Genomic DNA, 25,168 nt, shown 5'->3' with positions numbered 1-25,168 from the left:
GTCCTGTGTGCGCAGTCCGTGAGCCCTCTCAATAGGAGATGGAATCTCCCCTATGGACTACCCAGTAGGTTCCCAGCTGTGTCAATTGGTGGAGAGGGAGATGAAAGCTTACACATTGACACACACACACATATACATGCGCAAGCACACACACTCACTTACACAAACACGCACACGCGTGCACCCACACGTACGCACACGCGTGCACCCACACGTACGCACACGCGTGCACCCACACGTACGCACACGCGTACACCCACACGCACACACACACACACAGTCAGATGCCCTGTAGTGGAATTATGTCTTTGAAAGAGAAAGCAGATGTTTGAGAGAGAGAAAGGCAGAGAGTGTGCCAAATTCTCTACAATGGCGTTGGAGGCGGCTTATGGTAGAGAAATGAACATTACATTCTCTGGAAACAGCTCTGGTGGACATTGCTGCAGTCAGCATGCCAACTGCACGCTCCCTCAACACTTGAGATATCTGTGGCATTGTGTTGTGTGACAAAACTGCACATTTTAGAGTTGCCTTTTATTGTCCCCAGCACAAGGTGCACCTGTGTAACGATAATGCTGTAATTAGTTTGTTGATATGCCACACCTGTCAGATAGATGGATTATCTTGGCAAATGAGAAATTCTCACCAGCAGGGAGGAAAACAAAGTTGTGCAAAATATTTGAAAGGAATAAGCTTTTTGTGTATTTCTGGGATCTTTTATTTCAGCTCATGAAACCCAGGGACCAACACTTTTTACATGTTGCATTTATATTTGTATTTTTGTTCAGTGTATTTAGCACGTACCGTTTAGTAAAAAGTATACAGTATGCCTCGGCCACAACGCAGTAGCGGCTCCTGATTGGCTGAGTAGGAGGGGCGGGGCCAAGTGAGGATGGATTTTTACAAATTCAACAGACATGCATCTCATTAACCTGCCTGATAATATCTAATTTTCCATTCTACATATTTGTCTAAACTCTGAATAGAATATAAATGGAGTTATAGGCCTGCTTAGACTGTTTATAGGCAGACTATGACATTAGACCTACACCGTAGTAGACCATATAGCCCATCTACCCTATTTAAAATGGAAAAGATTAATTGGTTCCATTTAAAGATATTTATTCATGAAATCAAAGTGCTGTGACATGTATAAATAAAATCAAATAGCCTAGTACACACATCACAACTTTTAAAATGCTCAAATCAAAAGGCTATTGCACAGGAAAACGTGGACAGTCAGGTGCATGGTACATTCAGAACTGCTGGACAGTAACATAATAAACTAAAGCACTGATCATAAAGGGAACGAGATCAGAATGACTCCTGGGGCTTGATCCATTAATTCAATCATTAAATAGGTAGCCACGCCTACAAAACTAAGACAATCCATATGTTCAAATCAAAGGGCCTGATTAACATGACATCACTATCGCAGCCACATCCGAGTCCCCCGTGCCGACACATTAAGGAATCAAAAAATGGTATTTAGTTTAAAAGCGCTGACGAAGGCGAAGAGAACAAGAAACACTTTTCAATGAGAAACCAGAAATCCACTTTGGGTAAAAAAAAAAAAATGTTTACGACTTTAAAAGACATTCAAACATGTAGCCTACAATACTAATGATAATTTTAAGGAGAGCAAAAAACGACAGCTTACATTTAAACACCACCGCAGAAGCTTCGCTGTTCGGCATGTTCCAAATTATGTAGCCTAGTTTGGTTGTTTGGAGAACAATGGCCTATCACCCGCAGCCTACCTCTTCCAATGCATCGTGGAAACGTGTGAATCGAATTATACTAGACGAAGAACCGAAATCAGTAGAACATCCTGGCATTTAAACCATACTCGATTTTTGAAACGTCGCATGCTGTTAAACGTTGTATTTTCACATAGTGAGAATGCGTCATGTGTGATTGTGTTGTTTCCCGCTATTAATTGATTTTGGTAGCTCATCCCCATATCTAATTGATCAGCTGTTGTCAAAGCGTACATTTATATGACATCTGTGCATTTTAAAGTATACTTGATTTAAGAAATGTTGCATACTATAAAACATTTTTTTTCGCATACTCAAACGGCCTGTTATTTAGGACTCAAGTATGGGTATTCTCTAAGTGTGTGTGTATATGTGCCTGCGTCGTAAGGCAGAATGTCTTCTCCTAATGCGTGTTCTTTCCTCAGTATGTGTTAGGGGGTAGAGCAGCTCTACTATTGCAGATAGATTGAAGCTTCCATCAATGTAATTGTCTGCATCATTTCCAATCCCAAATATATATTGTTTTGTAATATATATATATATATATATATATATATATATATATGTGTAAACGGTGGTTCGAGCCCTGAATGCTGATTGGCTGACAGCCGTGATATATCAGACCATATACCATGGGTATGACAAAACATTTATTTTTACTGATCTAATTACGTTGGTAACTAGTTTACAATAGCAATAAGGCACCTCTGGGGTTTGTGGTATATGGCCAATATACCACAGCTAAGGGCTGTATCCAGGCACTCCGCGTTGTGTCGTGTTTAAGAACAGCCCTTAACCTGGTATATTGGCCATATACCATACCCCCTAGTGCCTTATTGCTCAAATATACATACACACATACATATATATATATATATATACTTACATAAATGAGATTGTGTTCTTACTGATACATGTATATGTTTGTCTAATCACGTTTCGTGTCATATGACATCACATCGTTTACCTTACGCCTGATTAGCTGCTACACAATCATTTGATTGGCCAACAGTGTTCTGACTAATGACAATGACTTTATTGGTGATCTTTCTAGCACTTGATTCTGATGAAGTGTTTTCCTCAACAGGGGCCGAGACTGGAGCAGAGAGAGGGAGAGAGAAATAGATCAATTAGAAGAGGCAAAGAGACAAAGAGAGAGAGAGAGTAACTTCTCTTTAACGCATCTGTATCCAATTAGTTTGTTAATCTGGAACGGACAAGGAGGGAGGAGGGGTGTGTGTCCATGTATATGCGTCCATGTGTGTGTGTGTGTGTGTGTGTGTGCTACCAAAACAAACCACCAGCTGGGTCCATAGAACCTGATACGGGACCGGTGTTATGTTTGTAGAAACAGACAGCTTTCAGGAAGTGCATCTGCGTCACTCTGCGTAGTGGTAGCTCCTACCTAGGGAGACCCCTAGCTCTCTGATTGGCTCGTTAAGCCCCAGTTAGGGCGGTTGGGATGGCGTTCAAATCTAAAATGGGAACAAAATTCCCCTCTGGATGGTTGGAGTGGCGCAGCCCTCTGTAGGGAAAGAGATTGGCAACCTCACGGGCCAGACCCATTACAGGGGAAGCTTTCTTATCAATACCCATAAAGTATTGTCTTTACAACTGTGGTGACTTTTAGTTCAACCATATCTATCACCGTTGGAAGAACTGACTCGTCATGTTGACTCCAAGATACAACTGTTACCAAAAGCCATTATTAGCAAAAAACAAAACTTTATCTTGTTAAAATATCATCAGAAATATAAATGACTTTATAATTCAAATAAACAAAGCAGGTTATTATTTGTGTGCTTCCACAGATTTGGTCTGGTTCTACCCATCATATTGTCCGTCTCTACATTAGTCATAGAGATTTTGGCCTGTAATCAAAAAGTGTCTCAGAGTAGGAGTGTTGATCTAAGATACAGTAAAACTCTGTTTAGAAATATTTATTGTTTAGATGTAAAATGTGTCAGTGTTTGTTACAGATGTAGGATCTTAATTTGATTGTAGTGTATTTATTCAAGGTTTAAAAAGGCTTCTAATGTTTAAAACCTGATTTGCCCTAATTAAAAATGTATCAACCCCTACAAACATGACTATCAGTGATAATCCACGTTATAATCCACATAATAATCCACATTTCCAGTTGCTGCAGGATTATTTTCCTGCTGTAGCAAACTGGATTGAATTGAGATTAAATTCAAAATGAATTTCAAATCCCGGGTGAGGACATGTTGAATATTAATGACTGTATAAATGAACATGCACAATGTCATCATGTATGTCAACATGTGTCAATTATTAAATTGAGAACATTGTCTGTTAAAAGCAGCGTGTGTGTAACTAGTTCCACAGCCTTTTTTAGGTCAAATGCCCAAATAATAATTTCTAGTTGAATTAACAAATGAGAATTTGAGCTTATGTTTTCTGAAATTGGAACCAAGTTTGGGCCAACGTTTTTTTGTTTTGTTCAGGCAACACTTCGATCGATAAGTTTAAAAAAAAGACAAAACAGTTTCTTAATAATAATTAGTTGAAACAATTAAATGTAGTTTTACAGTGTAGCGCAATATATAGGGAAGAGGGTGTCATTTGGGACTCAGCTGCTGTCTAAACCAATGGGGAACCAGATCAGGGGTCTCACAGTAAAGGGAAAATGTAGTGGTTATTCCTTTATGTGGACTCAACTGTCTACAATGTCCATGTGTTTCTGGGGCCGTGTTCACAATGTCTCAGAGCATTTGAAATCCTCATGAATAAGAGAGGAGGGGGTCTGATCCTGGATCAGCACTCTTACTTAGAGATGCTTTGCGAGTACAGGTCTGGTAATGTTAAATGACATTGTAGTTCATAGTGTTCATATCTCTTATCACAGGACCCCAGGTTCAATGCAGAGGTGGATCAGATCACAGGCTATAAGACGCAGAGTATCCTGTGTATGCCCATCAAGAACCACAGAGAAGAGGTAAGACACAATACAGTGGATACAAGATACAGTACTCAGCTACTCAGAACGAATTATAGAGAGCAGGTAAGACACCATAGACAAGTGAACACATTTCAGCTCTCCAACGCTAACATGTAGAGGGGATTACAGACCATAGATATCTCACAACACTAGCTACATACTAAGACAAAAAGGTGCTATCTAGAATGTAAAACGGCTATTCTGCTGTCCTCATAGGTGAACCTTTTAAAGGACCCTTTTTGGTGCCAGGTAGAACCCTTTTAGGGGTCTACATGGGGACAGCCGGAGAACCCTTTTGGAACCCTTTTTTCTAAGAGTAGATTGTACCCATATTGAACAATTTCAAGATGCACATGGAGTTCTTTTCAGAGTTTACAATAGAGCAATTGAGGTCAAAGAGAAATAATGTAATCTAATTGGTTTTTATTCTGTTCTGTTCTTTATAGTTGTGGCTGCGTTTTGATGGATGCTCTCCCTGCTCTCTTCCCCCTCTCTCTTCTACCTCTCCTCTCTCTTCCCCTTCTCCTCTCTCTTCCCCTTCTCCCATCTCTTCCCCCTCTCCTCTCTCTTTCCCATCTCCTCTCTCTTCCCCCTCTCCTTCCTCTTCCCCCTCTTCTCTCTATTTCTCCTCTCTCTTCTCCTTCCCCTCTCTTTCGCCTCCCAGGTGGTAGGAGTGGCACAGGCCATCAACAAGAAGTGTGGAGAGAATGGGACTTTCACTGAACAGGATGAAAAGGTACTGGGAGAAAGACACTGCACTCCTTGAAAAAAGGTTCCTCATAGAACCAAAAAGGGTTATATCACTTGCTTCATAAATGGAACCTCTAAAAGTTCTATATAGAACCCTTTTATATGGTTCTTTGATCAGAACCCCAAGGGAACCCCACTGAACCAAAATTGGTTCCATGTAGAACCCTGTATGGTGCCATGTATGAACTATGGCTGCTAATAATAAATCAGAATACATCATTTTGGCTAATAATATAATTTAATAAACAATTAAATAATGGACAAAAGAATGTCAGGCACACCAGTTTGTGTCAAGAATTGCAATGCTGCTGGGTTTTTCACACTCAACAGTTTCCTCTGTGTATCAAGACTGGTCCACCACCCAAAGGACATCCAGCCAACTTGACACAACTGTGGGAAGCATTGGAGTCCAAGTCGTGCATTCTAAGAGCATTAAGTCCAAGTCGTGCATTCTAAGAGCATTAAGTCCAAGTCGTGCATTCTAAGAGCATTAAGTGCAAGTCGTGCATTCTAAGAACATTAAGTCCAAGTCGTGCATTCTAAGAGCATTAAGTCCAAGTCGTGCATTCTAAGAGCATTAACTCCAAGTCGTGCATTCTAAGAGCATTAAGTGCAAGTCGTGCATTCTAAGAGCATTAAGTCCAAGTCGTGCATTCTAAGAGCATTAAGTGCAAGTCGTGCATTCTAAGAGCATTAAGTCCAAGTCGTGCATTCTAAGAGCATTAAGTCCAAGTCATGCATTCTAAGAGCATTAAGTGCAAGTCGTGCATTCTAAGAGCATTAAGTCCAAGTCGTGCATTCTAAGAGCATTAAGTCCAAGTCATGCATTCTAATAGCATTAAGTGCAAGTCGTGCATTCTAAGAGCATTAAGTCCAAGTCGTGCATTCTAAGAGCATTGAGTCCAAGTCGTGCATTCTAAGAGCATTAAGTCCAAGTCGTGCATTCTAAGAGCATTAAGTCCAAGTCGTGCATTCTAAGAGCATTAAGTCCAAGTCGTGCATTCTAAGAGCATTAAGTCCAAGTCGTGCATTCTAAGAGCATTAAGTCCAAGTCGTGCATTCTAAGAGCATTAAGTCCAAGTCGTGCATTCTAAGAGCATTAAGTCCAAGTCGTGCATTCTAAGAGCATTAAGTCCAAGTCATGCATTCTAAGAGCATTAAGTGCAAGTCGTGCATTCTAAGAACAAGTAAAGTCGAGTCGAGTTCCAAGTTTTTTCAAGTCTTAAGTCAAGATTTGGCAGTGATTACAGCTGTGAGTCTTTCTGGGTAAGTCTCTAAGAGCTTTTCACACCTGGATTGTACAATATTTGCACATTATTATTTGTCAAGTTGGTTGTTGATCATTGCTAGACAGCCATTTTCAAGTCTTGCCATAGATTTTCAAGTTGATTGAAGTCAAAACTGTAACTAGGCCACTCAGGAACATTTAATGTCGTCTTGGTAAGCAACTCCAGTGTATATTTGGCCTTGTGGTTTAGGTTATTGTGCTGCTAAACAGTGTGTGTTGGAAGACAGACTAAACAAGGTTTTCCTCTAGGATTTTGCCTGTGCTTTTACTTTTTTTGCCACATTTTTAACAGTTTTACTTCAGTGCCTTATTACAAACAGGATGCATGTTTTGGAATATTTTTATTCTGTACAGGTTTCCTTCTTTTGACTGGCATCCATCCTCAGTTTTCTCCAGCCACAGCCATTAAACTCTGTAACTGTTTTGAAGTCCCCATCGGCCTCATGGTGAAATCCCTGAGTGGTTTCCTTCCTTTCCAGCGACATAGTTAGGAAGGACACCTGTATCTTTGTAGTGACTGGGTGTATTGATACACCATCCAGTGTAGTTAATAACTGCACCATGCTCAAAGGGATATTCAATGTTTGCTCCCCCCCATCTACCAATAGGTGCCCTTCTTTGCGAGGCATTGGAAAAACTCCCTAGTCTTTGTGGTTGAATCTGTGTTTGAAATTCACTGCTCGACTAAGGGACCTTCCAGACAATTGTATATGTGGGGCACAGGTATGAGATAGTCATGAAAAATCATGTTAAACACCATTATTGCAAACAGAGTGAGTCCAAGCAACTTATGATGTGATTTGTTAAGCACATTTTTACTCCAAATGTATTTAGGCTTACCATAACAAAAGGTTTGAATACTTATTCACTCAAGACATTTCAGCTTTTTTTTTAAATTCAGAAAACATACAGTAATTCCACTTTGACATTATGTGGTTATTCTGTGTAAGCCAGTAACAAAAACATCTCAGTTTAATCCATTGGATATTCAGCCTGTGACACAACAAAATGTGGGAACATTCAGGGGTGTGAATACTTTCTGAAGAACCCCTTTTTTCTAAGAGTGTTCAATGCTCTCCTACTCTCATTATTGTCTCCATTTCTCTATAAATGCCATACTCTGAATCGAGCTTATAGTCTGATTCCCCTGACAGGACTTCTCTGCCTACCTGGCCTTCTCCGGGATCGTCCTACACAACGCCCAGCTCTACGAGACGTCCCAGCTGGAAAACCGTCGGAATCAGGTTTGTTGCCGTCTGTGGGTTTTTATGCTTTCAACGTGTGTGTGTGTGTGTGTGTGTGTGTGTGTGTGTGTGTGTGTGTGTGTGGGTGTGCACATATGCGTAGGTGGGTGTCTGTGTGGGTGTGTGTGTTAGCATGCTTTCTTGTGAGTGTGTGTTCATGTTTTTGTGTTTGTGTATGAGTATGTGGGTGTGTGTTCATGCAGTCATGTTTCTGCACTGTAAATAAAAAATTAAAAAGTTATTTCAAGTTATTGTTAAGTAACTGGTTAACAGCCTTTTTTGGTGAACTGTGGAACCAGTTAACAATAATTAGTTGAAACAACGTTATTTTTTTATATATATTTTTTTACAGTGTGTTTGTTTTCATGGTTTATTATGCATGTCTCCCCCAGGTGCTGTTGGACCTGGCCAGTCTGATCTTGGAAGAGCAGCAGTCCCTGGAGGTGTTACTGAGGAAGATAGCAGGCACCATCCTCTCCTTTATGCAGGCCCAGGGCTGCACTGTGTTCATAGCTGACGGAGACGTTATGGTGAGTTCACGTACGCACGCACGCACGCACACACACTCATGCACGTACGCACGCACGCAAGCACACTCATGCACGCATGCACACACACACTCATGCACGCACACACACACACTCATGCACGCAAGCACGCACACACACTCATGCACGCACACACACACACTCATGCAAGCACACACACACACTCATGCACGCATGCACACGCAGTCCAACTTGACAGTCTCATGGTGAGAGGACAAAGAAAAGACAGGAAAAATGACAGGGATTGAGAAAAGGAAAAGAGAATATGACAGGGATTGAGAAAAGAAAAGAGAGTATGACAGGGATTGGATGGACAGTGAGGCACATTGTGAATAGAATTCCTCAGTGAGAAGATAAAATGCCGGAATCCCACAGTATTCTATATATAGAACCACAATGAGAATTACTGTATACCTCTTGTGTATTTCCAGCCTTGAATACCTTTGATGATTTCTATTCAGTCAGAACATAGACACTCAACAATCTGCAATACTGTTGGTATGAATGATGATTAATAAAAGCAGAGTTCTAAATAATTAGATAGTACCAATCTTTCCCATTCATTTCAGATCGAGGCCTATGGATTTCACTTAGGTCTACTCTTAGAAAAAAAGGTGCTATCTACAACCTAAACATGTTCTTTGGCTGTCCCCATAGGATAACTCTTTGAAGTACCCTTTTTGGTTCCAGGTGGAACTCTTTGTGGTTCCAGGTAGAACACTTTCAACAGAGCTTCCTACATGGAACCCAAAAAGGTTCTACCTGGAACCAAAAAAGGGTTCCACCTAGAATCAAAAAGGATGGTATGGAATCTTCAACACAGATTTTGGACTGAACTCGACCACCTTCGTAGGACAATATAACAGATGTATATTTTGAGTTGAATTTGAATCTGCAGTCCAAGTACAAAGCCTGAACAAATACAGACGGACCAATCAGAACACGTCTCCCTCCAAGTGTGGTCTAGGCGAGTCTAGCCAGCAATAATGGCACTCAAGCTAAAAAACAACACTCAGAAATCTTAAAGTACATTATGTTGTCACATTGTTGTTCAGCGATGACAGTAATTCGTCTGAGGATCATAATACATGTCTTAATGTATTTGATGATGTGTTCTGACTCTTGTCTTAGTAAAATAGTGTTATTCTATCATATATGTATTCAAATAGCTACAGTCTTCTTAAGAACTGAACATGTCTAATTCAGTAGTGTCAGACAGAACCTTATGGCTGAACCCAGATTGACATTTCAGAGCCATAAGGTTCATAAGGGTCATAAGGTTCACACCCCCTGTACTTTAAGTGCCTTTAAAGTGAGGACTTTAATGGGTTATGAAAGAAGAATTCACTACAAAACAGTTCTGAGATCTGGGAAAATCTCAGAACTATGCTTTGCGCAGATAGAACCTTCTGGTCCCAAGGTCACAAAATCTTTGTCTATTTATTAAGGCTACCAGACAGCCCTTTTCATCATTTTGTTTTCAACACATTTTATAATAATTCATTTTAATAACAAATTCCCGAATGCAAGCTTCATAAGTACATTTTGACATACCAAAAGACCAGTAGGTCTGTGCTGGTAATTGTTGCTTGATGTCTCATTGCTGATGAGCTTGCAAAGTAAAAAGTTAATATTCTTGTTCACCAATTTTTTGGGGAGCTTCATATTTATTGATGGGAATCTTCTCTCCCTAAAATGTGACATTTGCACTGCACCCAGTCCTATACTGTAGCTCTAGGCCTACACTAAATCAGCAATCTGTTTGCTAGCTCAGTGGTTCTCAACATGTTCTCAACAAAAAAAAAAGAGTGATTCAAACCTTGCAACCCCCTGCGCATGCACATGCACACACACAGGGCAAAACACGTGTGCACAATCGCTGCGCACAATCGCTGTAGCCTGTCATTACAGCCATAAACGGTGATACATTTTCAAAACGCAAGATACAGAAATGAACTGCGTTTTACACCTGCATTTTGAGCTAAAAGTCATTCATGTTAGCAGTCAATATCAACTAGGGATATCATGTGACATTGTCACGCGGGATCATACGGCCAACCTGTATGTGGAGTTTGCAGGATCGGATGGAAAGCATGATCTGTCTGTAGCCTTCTTCTTCCTAACAAATATCGTAATTTATTCGCCTGAATATGCTACATCGTCATCCCATAAGCATTGAAGGTGGTGCGATGTTTGACATATAGCCAGTACCACCACTGAGGTATATAGTTATAACCCTCCCAATCTAGGCCTATGTGAAATATGAAAACCATCAATGAAATCGCCGGCTAGACTAATGTTCTGGCAAAGATGCGACCATAGCAGATTGCTAAACTGTTGTTTATATGGATAATATTAACTAGGTAGGCTACTTGCCAGGAGAAAGTTCAACAAAGCACTTTCTAGTCACTAATCTGGATTTGAGGCCACTTTTGCGTGCCAATGCTGATGATTGGTCATTGGTCAACAGTCATGATTAGCACTTTTTTTTGGTTCTGAGGCACAGATCTGATGGTTTTTAAACAATCATTTTATTTTTTGTACGAAAGTGGTCTGATGAAGCTGATGCTAAGCGGCAGGACTGTTTCTCTTGCACAGGCTGGAATATGTTCCGGGATTCATCCCATAACCATCCGTCACCAGCTTCATTAATAAGTGAATTGACGATGTAACCCCACAGTGACCGTACGTACATATCCCAACCAGAAGCCATGGATTACAGGCAACATCCGCACTGAAATAAAGGCTAGAGCTGCCTTATAATCCGGCCGCTTATAAGAAATCCCGCTACGACCTCCGATGAGCAATCAAACAGTGAAAACGTCACTACAAGATGAAGATCGAATCCTACCACGCCAGCTCTGGTGCTCGACGGATGAGGCAGGGCTTGCAAACTATCACAGATTACAAAAGGAAACCCAAACGTGAGCTTCCCAGTGACGCGAGCCTACCAGACGAGCCAAATTCCTTCTATGATGACTTCAAGACAATAAACACCGAACCATACATTAGAGCACCAGCTGTTCTGGATGACTGTGTGATCTAGCTCTCCGTAGCCGATGTGAGTAAGACCTTTAAACAGGTTAATATTCCATCAGACGGATTACCAGGATGCGTAGTCAGAGCATGCGCTGACCAGCTTGCAAGTGTCTTCACTGACATTTTCAACCACATTATATTTTTGGTCCACACTCACCAACACAGTTGTGAAGAAGGCACGACAACACCTCTTCCCCCTAAGGAGACCGAAATGACTTGGCATGGACCCTCAGATCTTCAAAAAATTCTACAGCTGCACCACTGAGAGCATCTTGACTGGCTGCATCACCGCCTGGTATGGCAACTGCTTGGCATCCGACCGCTAGGCACTACGGCAGGTAGGGTGTACGGCCCAGTACATCATTGGGACCAAGCTCCCTGCCATCCAGGACCTCTATACCTCCCCTAACATTGTCAAGGACTCCACCCACCCAAGTCATAGGCTCTTCCCTCTGCTACCGCATGGCAAGCAGTACCGATGCACCAAGTCCCAAGCCATAAGACTGCTAAATAGTTAGTCCAGGTTTTGAACTATTTGCATTGACGCTTTTTGCACTCTTATGATTCATCACATACTCTGATGCTACTGTTTTATCTATCTTCTTGTCTGGTCACTTAATCCCTACCTACAGTGCATTCGGAAAGTATTCAGACCCCTTGACTTTTTCCACATTTTGTTACATTACAGCCTTATTCTAACATGGATTAAATCGTTTTCCCCCCTCATCAATCTACACACAATAACCCATAATGACAAAGCAAAAACATTGACATTAATTTTGCAAATGTATAAAAAATCAGAAGCAGAAATAGCACAATTACATAAGTATTCAGACTCTTTACCCAGTACTTGGTTGAAGCCCATTTGGCAGCAATTACAACCTTGAGTTTTCTTGGGTATGACGCTACAAGCTTGGCACACCTGTATTTGGGGAGTTTTTCCCATTCTTCTCTGCAGATCCTCTCAAGCTCTGCCAGATTGGATGGGGAGCGTTGCTGCACAGCTATTTTCAGGTCTCTCCAGAGAGATTCGATCTGGTTCAAGCCTGGGCTCTGGCCGGGCCACTCAGGGACATTCAGAGACTTGTTCCGAAGCCACTCCTGCGTTGTCTTGGCTGCGTGCTCAGGGTCGTTGTCATCAAGGATCTCTTTATACTTTGCTCCGTTCATCTTTTCCTCGATCCTGACTAGTCTCCCAGTCCCTGCTGCTGAAAAACATCCCCACAGCATGATGCTGCCACCACCATGCTTCACCGTAGGGATGGTGCCAGGTTTCCTCCAGACGTGACACTTTGCATTCAGGCCAAAGAGTTCAATCTTGGTTTCATCAGACCAGAGAATCTTGTTTCTCGTGGTCTGAGAGTCCTTTAGGTGCCCTTTGGCAAACTCCAAGAGGGCTGTCATGTGCTTTTTACTGAGGAGTGGCTTCCATCTGGCCACTCTACCATAAAGACCTGATAGGTGAAGTGCTGCAGAGATGTTTGTCCTTCTGGAAGGTTCTCCCATCTCCACAGAGGTACTCTGGAGCTCTGTCAGAGTGACCATTGGTTTCTTGGTCACCTCTCATACCAAGGCCCTTCTCCCTCAATTGCTCAGGTGTTTCTGTTTTTTACATTTGTAATACATTTGCAAACATTTCTAAAAACCTGTTTTCACTTTATCCTTATGAGGTATTGTTTGTAGATTGATGAGAAAAAAAATCCATGTTAGAATAAGGAAAAAGTCAAGGGATCTGAATACTTTACGAATGCACTGTATATGCACATACAGTATATATCTGAATGTACATACAGTATATATCTGAATGTATATATAGTATATTTCTGAATGTACATACAGTATATATCTGAATATATATACAGTATATATCTGAATGTACATACAGTATATATCTGAATGTATATACAGTATATTTCTGAATGTACATACAGTATATATCTGAATGTATATACATTATATTTCTGAATGTACATACAGTATATATCTGAATGTATATACAGTATATTTCTGAATGTACATACAGTATATATCTGAATGTATATACAGTATATTTCTGAATGTACATACAGTATATATCTGAATGTATATACAGTATATATCTGAATGTACATACAGTATATATCTGAATGTATATACAGTATATTTCTGAATGTACATACAGTATATATCTGAATGTATATACAGTATATTTCTGAATGTACATACAGTATATATCTGAATGTATATACAGTATATTTCTGAATGTACATACAGTATATATCTGAATGTATATACAGTATATATCTGAATGTACATACAGTATATATCTGAATGTATATACAGTATATTTCTGAATGTACATACAGTATATATCTGAATGTATATACAGTATATTTCTGAATGTACATACAGTATATATCTGAATGTATATACAGTATATTTCTGAATGTACATACAGTATATATCTGAATGTATATACAGTATATTTCTGAATGTATATACAGTATATTTCTGAATGTACATACAGTATATTTCTGAATGTACATACAGTAAATATCTGAATGTACATACAGTATATATCTGAATGTACCTACAGTATATATCTGAATGTACATACAGTATATATCTGAATACACAATTACTGATGTATTTATTCCTCGTGTTATTATTTTTCTACACTTCTATAAATTGTCATTTCTACTTTTATCTACGGTGAGGAGTGTCATGTATTGCAGTGAGTAAGAAGAGGAGAACACTAGACGCTAAGACCAGACGTCTCCATTATGTTGTGTTGTGTTTAAGACTTTAAGAGGGAGAAAAGGATGGAGTTGACTAGAGAGAGCTGAAAGCTTTTCTGTACAAGGCTGCAATTTGGATTGAAAGTTGTTTTGCCCGAAATGAGTCACCTTCACAATCAGGAGAGGAGAAAGGGCCTCTTCTAATGCCACTGAAGTAAGAGTGGCACTCTGGTCAAAGGGAATCAATCACGATCCGCCGCCTGTGTCTGCCTGCCTGCCTGCCTGGCTGCCTGCCTGCCTGCCTGCGTCCAAGACTCGACCGCCATCATATTTACCAAGCAGAAAGCATCTAAACCATCCATGTTCCACAGTAGTTAGAAACAGACCCACATTGTATTACCGTTCCACTAACATCTCACAGGAGGTTGTCATAGATACTGAGAAAGATATGAGTCTGTGGTTAACATGTTTGGCACAAACAGGGAGCCGTCCAGGTGACTGTGTGTGTGTGTGTGTTTCTCATTGCCAGGCCAGCTGTTTCTTTCTCTCCAGCAGCATACTGCCCTGCGTCCGACTGCTGGCGTGCTTCTGAAGCAAAGCAGGGTTGGTCCTGGTCAGTCCCTGGATGGGAGACCAGATGCTGCTGGAAGTGGTGTTAGAGGTCCAGTAGGAGGCACCCTTTCCTCTGGTCTAAAAAAATATCCCAAATGCCCCAGGGCAGTGATTGGGGACATTGCCCTGTGTAGGGTTTCGGATGGGACGTTAAACGGGTGTCCTGACTTTGTGGTCACTAAAGATCCCGTGGCACATTGTAAGAGTAGGGGTGTTAACCCTGGTGTACTGGCTAAATTCCCAATCTGGCCCTCATACCATCATGTTCAACTAATCATCCCCAGCTTACAATTGGCTCATTCTTCTCCCCTGTAACTAGCCCCCAGGTTGTTGCTGTTAATGAGAATGTGTTCTCAGTCAACTTACCTGGTTAAATAAAAACTTGATCTGATATACATTGACTCAACCTGACTAACAGGTTGGTCCATCAATCTAATTTCAACATAATCATCAGAACTATGTAAATGTTGAAATTGGATTGAAAATTACACATGTTCATCCTATATACATTATATTAGGTGGTTGGAATTATGTTTATTAATTAGACATTTGATTTGGCCTTGTTTCAATGTTGATAGTAAAAATGGTGTCATGAATCAACGTTATTGTTTCAACGCCACACCATCAACCTAAATAAAGAGCTATATTGAAATAAAATGTGCATCCCAAGCTGCATTCTCAAAGTATGTATAGACCAGCTGTCTGGAGTGTTTACGGTCATATTCAATCCCTCCCTATCCCAGTCTATTGTCCCTACTTGCTTCAAGATGTCCACCATTGTTCCTGTACCCAAGAAAGCAAAGGTAACTGAATTAAATGACCATCGCCCCGTACCACTCACTTCGGTCACCATGACGTGCTTTATTAAGGCTAGTTAAGGATCATATCAACTCCACCTTACACGACACCTTAGACCACAGGAGGTTGATGGCACATTAATTGGGGAGGACGGTCTTGTGGTAATGGCTGAGGCGGAATGTGTGGAATGATATCAAATACTTCAAACTCATAGTTTCCATGTGTTTGATACCATTCTATTTACTCCATTCCAGCAGTAATTATGAGCCGTTCTCCTCTTAGCAGCCTCCACTGACCTAGACCCACTACAATTCACATGCCGCCCCAACAGATCCATGAACGACACAATCACCATTACACTGCACACTGCCCTATCCCACCTCGACAAGAGAAATACCTACGCTATATATACAGAAGTATGTGGACACCCCTTCAGATGAGTGGATTCGGCTATTTCAGCCACACCCGTTGCTGACAGGTGTATAAAATCAAGCACACAGCCATGCAATCTCCATAGACAAATATTGGTTGTAGAATGGCCTCACTGAAGAGCTCAGTGACTTTCAATGTGGCACTGTCATAGGATGCCACCTTTCCAACAAGTCAGTTTGTCAAGTTTCTGCCCTGCTAGAGCCGCCCCGGTCAACTGTAAGTGTTGTTATTGTGAAGTGGAAACGTCTAGGAGCAACGGCTCAGCTGTGAAGTGGTTGGCCACAGAAGCGCACAGAACGGGACCGCCGAGAGCTGAAGCGCATAGCGTGTAAAAAAAGTAGTCTGTCCTCGGTTGCAACTCTCACTACCAAGTTCCAAACTGCCTCTGGAAGCAACGTCAGTACAAGAACTGCTTGTCGGGAGCTTCATGAAATGGGTTTCAATGGCCGAGCAGCCGCACACAAGCCTCAGATTTTAGATATGGAAGTTTAGATGTAGTTCTCAATAGTCCTATAAATAGGATGTCAAACTCTTTGATATTAATAATACACTTTTACCTTTGGAATATTATATATTATAAACATGAATGCACGTTTGCTCACGCACACACACACACACACTCTCCCACTCCCCTTTCACACATACAGTCCCCCCACAGCCTCCAGAAAAAAATGCTACTTTTATCTACGGTGAGGAGTGTGATGTATTGTAGTGAGTAAGAAGAGGAGAACACTAGACGCTAAGACCAGACGTCTCCATTATGTTATGTTTACATTTACATTTACATTTAAGTCATTTAGCAGACGCTCTTATCCAGAGCGACTTACAAATTGGTGCGTTCACCTTATGACATCCAGTGGAACTGCCACTTTACAATAGTGCATCTAAATCTTTTAAGGGGGGTGAGAAGGATTACTTTATCCTATCCTACCTGTTGTGTTGTGTTTAAGACTTTAAGAGGGAGAAAAGGATGGAGTTGACTAGAGAGAGCTGAAAGCTTTTCTGTACAAGGCTGCAATTTGGATTGAAAGTTGTTTTACCCGAAATGAGTCACCTTCACAATCAGGAGAGGAGAAAGGGCCTCTTCTAATGCCACTGAAGTAAGAGTGGCACTCTGGTCAAAGGGAATCAATCACGATCCGCCCCCTCTGTCTGTCTGTCTGTCTGTCTGTCTGTCTGTCTGTCTGTCTGTCTGTCTGTCTGTCTGTCTGTCTGTCTTGTCTGTCTGTCTGTCTGTCTGTCTGTCTGTCTGTCTGTCTGTCTGTCTGTCTGTCTGTCTGTCTGTCTGTCTGTCTGTCTGTCTGTCTGTCTCTGCATGCCCCCAAATGTGTGTGTACTTGTCCTGCAGACATGTGTTTGGGTGCGTATGTGTCAGTAAGACAAACATCTCCACAGCACAATGTGGCCAAGACTCGACCTCCATCATATTTACCAAGCAGAAAGCATCTAAACCATCCATGTTCCACAGAGGTTAGAAACAGACCCACATTTTATTACCGTTCCACTAACATCTCACAGGAGGTTGTCAAAAATACTGAGAAAGATATGAGTCAGTGGTTAACATCTCACAGGAGGTTGTCATAGATACTGAGAAAGATATGAGTCTGTGGTTAACATCTCACAGGAGGTTGTCATAGATACTGAGAAAGATATGAGTCAGTGGTTAACATCTCACAGCAGGTTGTCATAGATACTGAGAAAGATATGAGTCAGTGGTTAACATCTCACAGGAGGTTGTCATAGATACTGAGAAAGATATGAGTCTGTGGTTAACATCTCACAGGAGGTTGTCATAGATACTGAGAAAGATATGAGTCAGTGGTTAACATCTCACAGGAGGTTGTCATAGATACTGAGAAAGATATGAGTCAGTGGTTAACATCTCACAGGAGGTTGTCATAGATACTGAGAAAGATATGAGTCTGTGGTTAACATCTCACAGGAGGTTGTCATAGATACTGAGAAAGATATGAGTCTGTGGTTAACAACAGCCATATTTCCTAAGTCCATGTGTTTTGGCTGAAATGCTGATGTCCAACAACAGTAAATATGAATAGCATAGGCAGCGTGTCCTCCATTAGATGTTATGTGGTTGTTTGAGGGTTGTCTGATTAAGTCGGGCACTGACCCAAGTGGTAAAGCTTATTGCTGGTCAAAGATTAGAGCTTGGGCCATAGGGGTTGTTTTTTCACTGTAGCTTAATTAGTACTGCGGCAACTGGCCTCGGCTCCAATAGGGAGCCATCCAGGTGACTGTGTGTGTGTGTTTCTCGTTGCCAGGCCAGCTGGTTCTTCTCTCTCTCTCTCTCTCTCTCTCTCTCTCTCTCTCTCTCTCTCTCTATGTATATATATATATATACAGTGCCTTGCGAAAGTATTCGGCCCCCTTGAACTTTGCGACCTTTTGCCACATTTCAGGCTTCAAACATAAAGATATAAAACTGTATTTTTTTGTGAAGAATCAACAACATATATATATATATATATATGCTGATGTCCAACAACTCGTCAGTCTATTCTCGTACAATACTGTGTACTACTCCCTTCACAGAACTGCACAAACTGGCCCTAACCAGAATAGAAAGAGGAGTGGGAGGCCCCGGTGCACAGCTGAACAAGAGGACAAGTACATTGGAGTGTTTAGTTTGAGAAACAGACGCCTCACAAGTCCTCAACTGGCAGCCTCATTATAGAGAGAGAGAGAGAGACAAGCCCATATGCTTCTCTCAATGTAAACGTCTGTACTAACTCAACTAAGCCATATAACTCTACCTACATGTACATATTACCTCGACACCGGTGCCCTGTTGGTTAAGGGCTTGTAAGTAAGCATTTCACAGTAACAGGCTCTACCTGTTGTATTCGGCGCATGTGACAAATACAATTTGATTTGATTTGATGTTCCTCTGTTTGTAAACTCCCTCTACAAGCTAAGTCCAGTAAATGACAAAGCTAGCGTTTTACAAGCCTTTGTCAAGTTAGAGATATGAAATCCTGTTAACTGAATGAACAGGGATGCTTCTGTTCCTTTATGTGACTTGTCGTGTCGGGACGTTGTACACATTATCCACTGAGCCGTAAAAGTGGCGACGGGATATTCTGATAGGCTCTGACGTTTGGTTCGCCGACGGGAAGTCCACATGCTCTCCTGCCGTTAAAACTCTCATCACGGTGTTGTTTTGGGTCAGACGCTGACTTGAATCCAACAGAGAGGTGTATCAGATGTGATATAACCAACCAGGCCAGACAAGGCGACTGGGATTCATTTAGCCAACATGGACCTTTATAAACAACCTGGATTAGTTATTACACTAAACAATTACAGGCATGTCTCGTTAAAAGTCCCTTGTGTTGCTGCTATAAAATCCAGCCAAACACCACTGACATAGGTGGATGTATATACCCAAACAAAAGTGTTTTTTTAAAGTAAACCCTATGGGACTTAATGTAAACTTTCCCTGACAGGCTAAAGCTTGACAGTGATATTCTGTATGTTTAACACGAGACCCATTCAGACTTAACTCAGATTGAGTTGTATGACACCCCGTGATAGAAAGCGAGGTAGATTATTTATTTGTTGACATTTTTGAACACAACTTCCCCCACTCTCATGTAGTTGACTTACTCAGGATCAGAACATCCCGCCTCACCCTCTCGGCTCTTAAAAATGGAAAATGGATACTTTGCGAGAGGGAGAGCGCAGGTTGAAAACAAGTCCCTATAAGGGGGTAACCGTGAGTCAGGGAATGCTGAAATAAACTCAGCTTCTGGCCAGGCCTGAAATATATAAACTTCCCTCTCTCCGTTGGGAGTGGGGAAAGAGAGGGTTGTATGGATGGTGGTGCCTCAGTAAATACCGGTTGGTCTCGGTGGTTCATAGGGTGGCAAAGGGCCGGAAAACTTTTCAGTAAATTTCCAGAATTCTTTCGGAAATTTTCCATGGGAAGTTAAGCCCGGGAATTTGGGGAATTTTGCTTAAATTATTCAAAAAAGTTTGATTATAACAGTGAACCTTTTTTGTGGGATACACATAAGGCAATTCTAGGTCTTGTGGCATGTTTTGGTTAAACTAACCCCAATTCAATGGAATCTTAACCGTCTGCTTGCACAGTGCATTCTTCCATCACATGTACAGCTGATTCTCAAGCTAGTACACACTAATGAGATGCTATTGAGCCCACACTACTACACTGTCTGAGCCAAGGACTACATGCTTTCTGGTAAGTTTTGATTACAATACTGGGTGGGGTGAATATATTTTATACGACATACATGATTTTTTGTTAACTAGTAAATAGTAGCCGACAGCAAAGTGTGTTTAAATAATTTCTAACTTAACCATTTCTGCTAGTTAGTTGTTGCTACCATGTGGGTTTTAGCTTGCTTGAGCCTGCTAACGGAGGAGTGTTAATTCACCTGTTTCCATTAAGGTTTCATTTTAAACATTTATCTTACAAAGGGGTTGTTTAATCTATCTGCTTAACTATTTCTCTGTACATGGAATTGTGTTTGTTATTTTTTTACTCATTTTTTTCAAATTTTTACAGGAAAATGCCACGGGCACTATCTGATGTGTGGAGACATTTCACTGCAGCTAATGTAGAAGGAAAAGCTGTGTATATGTGCAAATACTGTGCCAGATCATATGTGAAGAATGCAAAAAAGATACAGAATCATCTGGCCAAGTGCATAAAGTTTCCTCAGCGCTCACGAAATGCAACCTCTGACAAAAGTCCCTCTACTTCTATACTATGTGGAAATGATGAATCAGACACCTTATCGATAACAACAGCTCATGGTCCTCCTGGAATCAGACACCTTATCGATAACAACAGCTCATGGTCCTCCTGGAATCAGACACCTTATCGATAGCAACAGCTCATGGTCCTCCTGGAATCAGACACCTTATCGATAGCAACAGCTCATGGTCCTCCTGGAATCAGATGTTTTTTTGACTCAATGGAGGAACGTAGTCAGAGAAATGCAGAGGAATGTATTGCTCGAGCTGTGTATGCAACTAGTTCACCTCCGATGTTCCCAGGCAATGTGTATTAGAAGAGATTTCTGAATGTACTTCACCCAGCATACACTGCTCCACCAGACATGCTTTATCTACACATTTTCTGGATGCAGAGTTCAACAGAATTCAAGTGAAGGTCAAGCAAATCATCGAGAAAGCAAACTTTATTGCAATCATCTCTGATGGGTGGTTGAATGTTCGTGGCCAAGGAATTATTAACTCATCATATTCACCCCTCAACCAGTATTCTACAAGAGCACAGACACAAGGGACAACAGACACACTGGTCTCTACATTGCAGATGAGCTGAAGGCAGTCATCAATGACCTTGGACCACAGAAGGTATTTGCACTGGTGACAGACAATGCTGCGAACATGAAGGCTGCTTGGTCTAAAGTGGAGGAGTCCTACCCTCACATCACACCAATTGGCTGTGCTGCTCATGCATTGAATCTGCTCCTCAAGAACCTCATGTCACTGAAAACAATGGATACACTCTACAAGAGAGCCAAGGAAATGGTTAAGGCACATGTGAAGGGTCATCAAGTTATAGTAGCAATCTACCTCACCAAGCAAAGTGAGAAGAATAAAGAGCACCACATGGAAGCTGCCCAGCAACACCCGTTGGGGTGGTGTTGTCATCATGTTTGACAGTCTCCTGGAGGGGAAGGAGTTTCTCCAAGAAATGGCCATATCACAGTCTGCCGATGTGGACAGCCCCATCAAGAGGATCCTCCTGGATGATTTATTTCAGGAGAGAGAGGTAAGCAGCCTGAAACCTATAGCAGTAGCCATTGCACGGACTGAGGGAGACAATGCCATCCTGTCTGATGTTCAGACTCTGCTTGCAGATGTAAGAGAAGAAATCCGTACTGCCCTGCCCACTTCACTGTTGCTCCAAGCAGAGGAAACTGCAGTTCTGAAATACATCTAAAAGCATGAAGACTTCTGCCTGAAGCCCATACACGTCGCAGTGTACATGTTGGACCCCAAGTATGCTGGCAATAACATCCTGTCTGGTGCAGAGCTCAAGGCCTATGGTGTCATCACTACCGTGTCTCGCCACCTTGGCCTGAATGAGGGCAAGGTTCTTGGCAGTCTGGCGAAATACACTTCCAAGCAAGGGCTTTGTGATGGAGATGTAATATGGCAGTCGTGCCAACATATCAGCCACCTCGTGGAAGGGACTTTGTGGATCTGAGGCTCTTTCCCCTGTTGCCTCCATCATCCTCCAAATCCCACAAACATCAGCCTCCTCAGAGTGCAACTGGTCCTTGTTTGGAAACACACACACCAAAGCACGCAACAGGCTGACCAATACAAGGGTTGAAAAATTGGTGGCCATCTGAGCAAATTTGAGTCTTTTTGAGTCTGACAACGAGCTATCCTCAACAAGGTTGGAAAGTGACAGTGAAAATGAGGCCTCAGAGTTTGACGTTCAAGAGATGGACATTGAGGAGGTCCAGGGAGAAGACATGGGAGCCTGAGAGGAAGACAACCAAAGCTTTAGTTTCTAGACTATCATTTTACAGATGTATGTTGAAAACGTGTTTGGGAGATACGATGGATCATTGGGGATCATTCAATATTCCCTTTCTTTTGTTGTTCAGTGAAATCATCCCATGTGAAGAGTCAACTCATTTAATTAAAGTTTAATTCGTAACCTTCTATTGGAAGTATTTAATAATTTGCAATTATGTCTCCTTATGATAAGATAAAAGGTTTATGTTTCTGTCTCCACATGATATGGTAAATATATCCAATGCAAAAAACATCTACATTTAAATGGTATTTGCCGACAAACCATGCAAATATATCTTTCATACACCGGCTTCGAGGGCATTATCACTTTTATGTAATGGGTTACCAACATGTTCAAATAATGATTGACATATTTTCAATAAAAACTTGATTTTGATGAATTTATTCATACTATTTCAGCCTGCCACAATATATAGTCCCGACACAAATCTAGGGTTGCTACCCAAGCCGGCTGGTCGTTCGTTCTATCGTTTTGGTTGCCAGAAACGCAACCCAGTCATTCAGTCTTTTTGTTCTGTATCTATGGACGCAACCCAGTCGTTCGTTTTAAATGTTCCATTGCCAAACTGGCTGGCCAACAATGGCTAATTTACAGTCACGTCAAAAAGTGCAGCCAGAATAACAGCAAAGTAGCTGCATTTGCATTTGTTTAAGCTGTTTTCTAGTGACTATTTGGATACATCAATGACAATGAGGTAATGTGGCGCAATTTCGCTTGGCATAGATAATGTGCTCACTCATCAGGATATTGTTGTTCAGAGGAGCTAGCCAACAACACAGCTAACACAATCACTTCAAACTGAAGCTGGAAAGACTGCAAACTAAACTAGCTGCACTTTTTTCAATTGACATGTCTTTGTATATATCCATACAAATGATGCCAGCTGATTCATGATTTCGACTGGCTGAGAAACGCTGCCTGACTGTCTGTCTCGTCCCAACTCCCAACACGCTCATTACTATGGGACAGCTGGAGATCGAATTAGAATATTGAAACAATGTTGCAAATGTTAGAGAGACAGACAGTAAGATTTATACAAATCTCCACTGTTGAAAACTAAATGTTAGTCTAAAAGAAATGTGAGATAATGTCTAGATGTTTTTTATAGTGAAGATCAAGTTTATAAATTGCCTGGCTGGGCTGATGAGACAGTGGATTGCGCAGTCAGATGGTACAGAGTAAATAGGAATTTTAACATCATAGATTTAGCCGGTGTTAATAACTTGTGGAATAGACACTGGCTGGAATGCTGTTTTAACCAATCAGCATTCAGGAATTTTTAACTTACATGAGGGCCCATGCAAACCTGACGAGCGCAGACACACACACAGACCAACAAGATCTCATAGTTTCCCTGTCAAATTTCAACGTATTATAAACAAATGTCTATTTTTGGCGCATTAATTCAGCATGGTTGCATGGTCAAAACAGGAACAATGCAGAGGTTAACCGTTTAGTCATTCATCCCGAGTGGTTAAAGTTAGGGCTATGGTTTGGGTTTAATAATTAAAAACGACATGCTGCTACCATCGGGTATCATCATTATGCTTAGTATTCTCGCGGCTTGCACAAACACACACACTTTCTCCCCCCCCCCCCCCCCCTCTCTCTCTCCTCTCCCTCATTTTTGCTGGGCTGGCATGTCTCTCTCCCTTCGTCTCCCTTCGTAGTCAGTAATGGCTGCTGTTGTGGTGGTTGTATGTTCCAGAACTCCTTCTCCAGCGTGTTTCACATGGAATATGAGAACCTGGGAGAGGCCATGGACACCCCCAAAAGGTAAGGCGATAACCTCTATAAATGAACTGCGTATTCGCAAGATTTGAGGGATTGTGTTTGTAGGCCTATGAAGATGGGGTGGGGGAGGGGGGAAGTGAAAGAGAGAGTCCTCCAGCAATGATCTTGGTGTAAGGCCAGGAGTCTTTCCAGGTGAAAAGTAATGTGGTCAGGAAAAGCTCCTGACCCCAATTATGATGTTTAGTCAAGACCTCTCTGACTTTAACAGAGTTGACTCTAGTTTGAAGAAAAGTCCTACATCATCCCCCCATGGCGTGAGCCACGACATTGGATCCGGAGCTACGGCCCTGTCCCTATTAAAGGATCCTGATATAAAACTCTTCTATGAACCCCTTTTAAGACACATTTGACAGCTCCTCCATCACAATCTGTTTAGGAGCAATCTATCACATTAAAATGCCATTTTTCTTTCCCTTTTGGAAGGCTTTCAGAGATGGCCTAACAAGCACAGGCCGAGGGCCCAGTGGAGAGCTACGGACTTGTTATGCTGCCTGACTGGCTATGCTGGGTGCCCACGTGGGCAGCTAAACTTCATGTCTTAATAAGTAATAGGGAGGTCTGTCAGGAGATGGAAAGTCAAGTGTTGACTATTAGAACAATCAGTGAGACTTCCTTCAACTTCATGCCTTTTTTTCCACAAGCTGTCCAAGATCAGGGTCTAA

At 41.5% G+C, this 25,168-nt stretch overlaps 1 protein-coding gene across 1 annotated transcript in view; it reads left to right on the top strand.

Moving 5' to 3' along the window:
* LOC115117850 (cGMP-specific 3',5'-cyclic phosphodiesterase-like) overlaps positions 1-25,168 on the top strand; it is a 78,917-nt gene that overhangs the window by 19,720 nt on the left and 34,029 nt on the right. Inside the window, exons 4-8 of the mRNA XM_065021940.1 lie at positions 4,630-4,719; positions 5,387-5,458; positions 7,915-8,004; positions 8,397-8,534; positions 24,421-24,488. Of these exons, the coding sequence (XP_064878012.1) occupies positions 4,630-4,719; positions 5,387-5,458; positions 7,915-8,004; positions 8,397-8,534; positions 24,421-24,488 (458 nt within the window). The remainder of the gene's footprint in view (positions 1-4,629; positions 4,720-5,386; positions 5,459-7,914; positions 8,005-8,396; positions 8,535-24,420; positions 24,489-25,168) is intronic.

Source organism: Oncorhynchus nerka, linkage group LG8 (assembly GCF_034236695.1).
Source record: "Oncorhynchus nerka isolate Pitt River linkage group LG8, Oner_Uvic_2.0, whole genome shotgun sequence".
NCBI classification, from domain to species: domain Eukaryota; kingdom Metazoa; phylum Chordata; class Actinopteri; order Salmoniformes; family Salmonidae; genus Oncorhynchus; species Oncorhynchus nerka.
The sequence above is the reverse complement of the archived record's forward strand: the minus strand, read 5'-3'. Positions and strand labels throughout refer to the sequence as shown.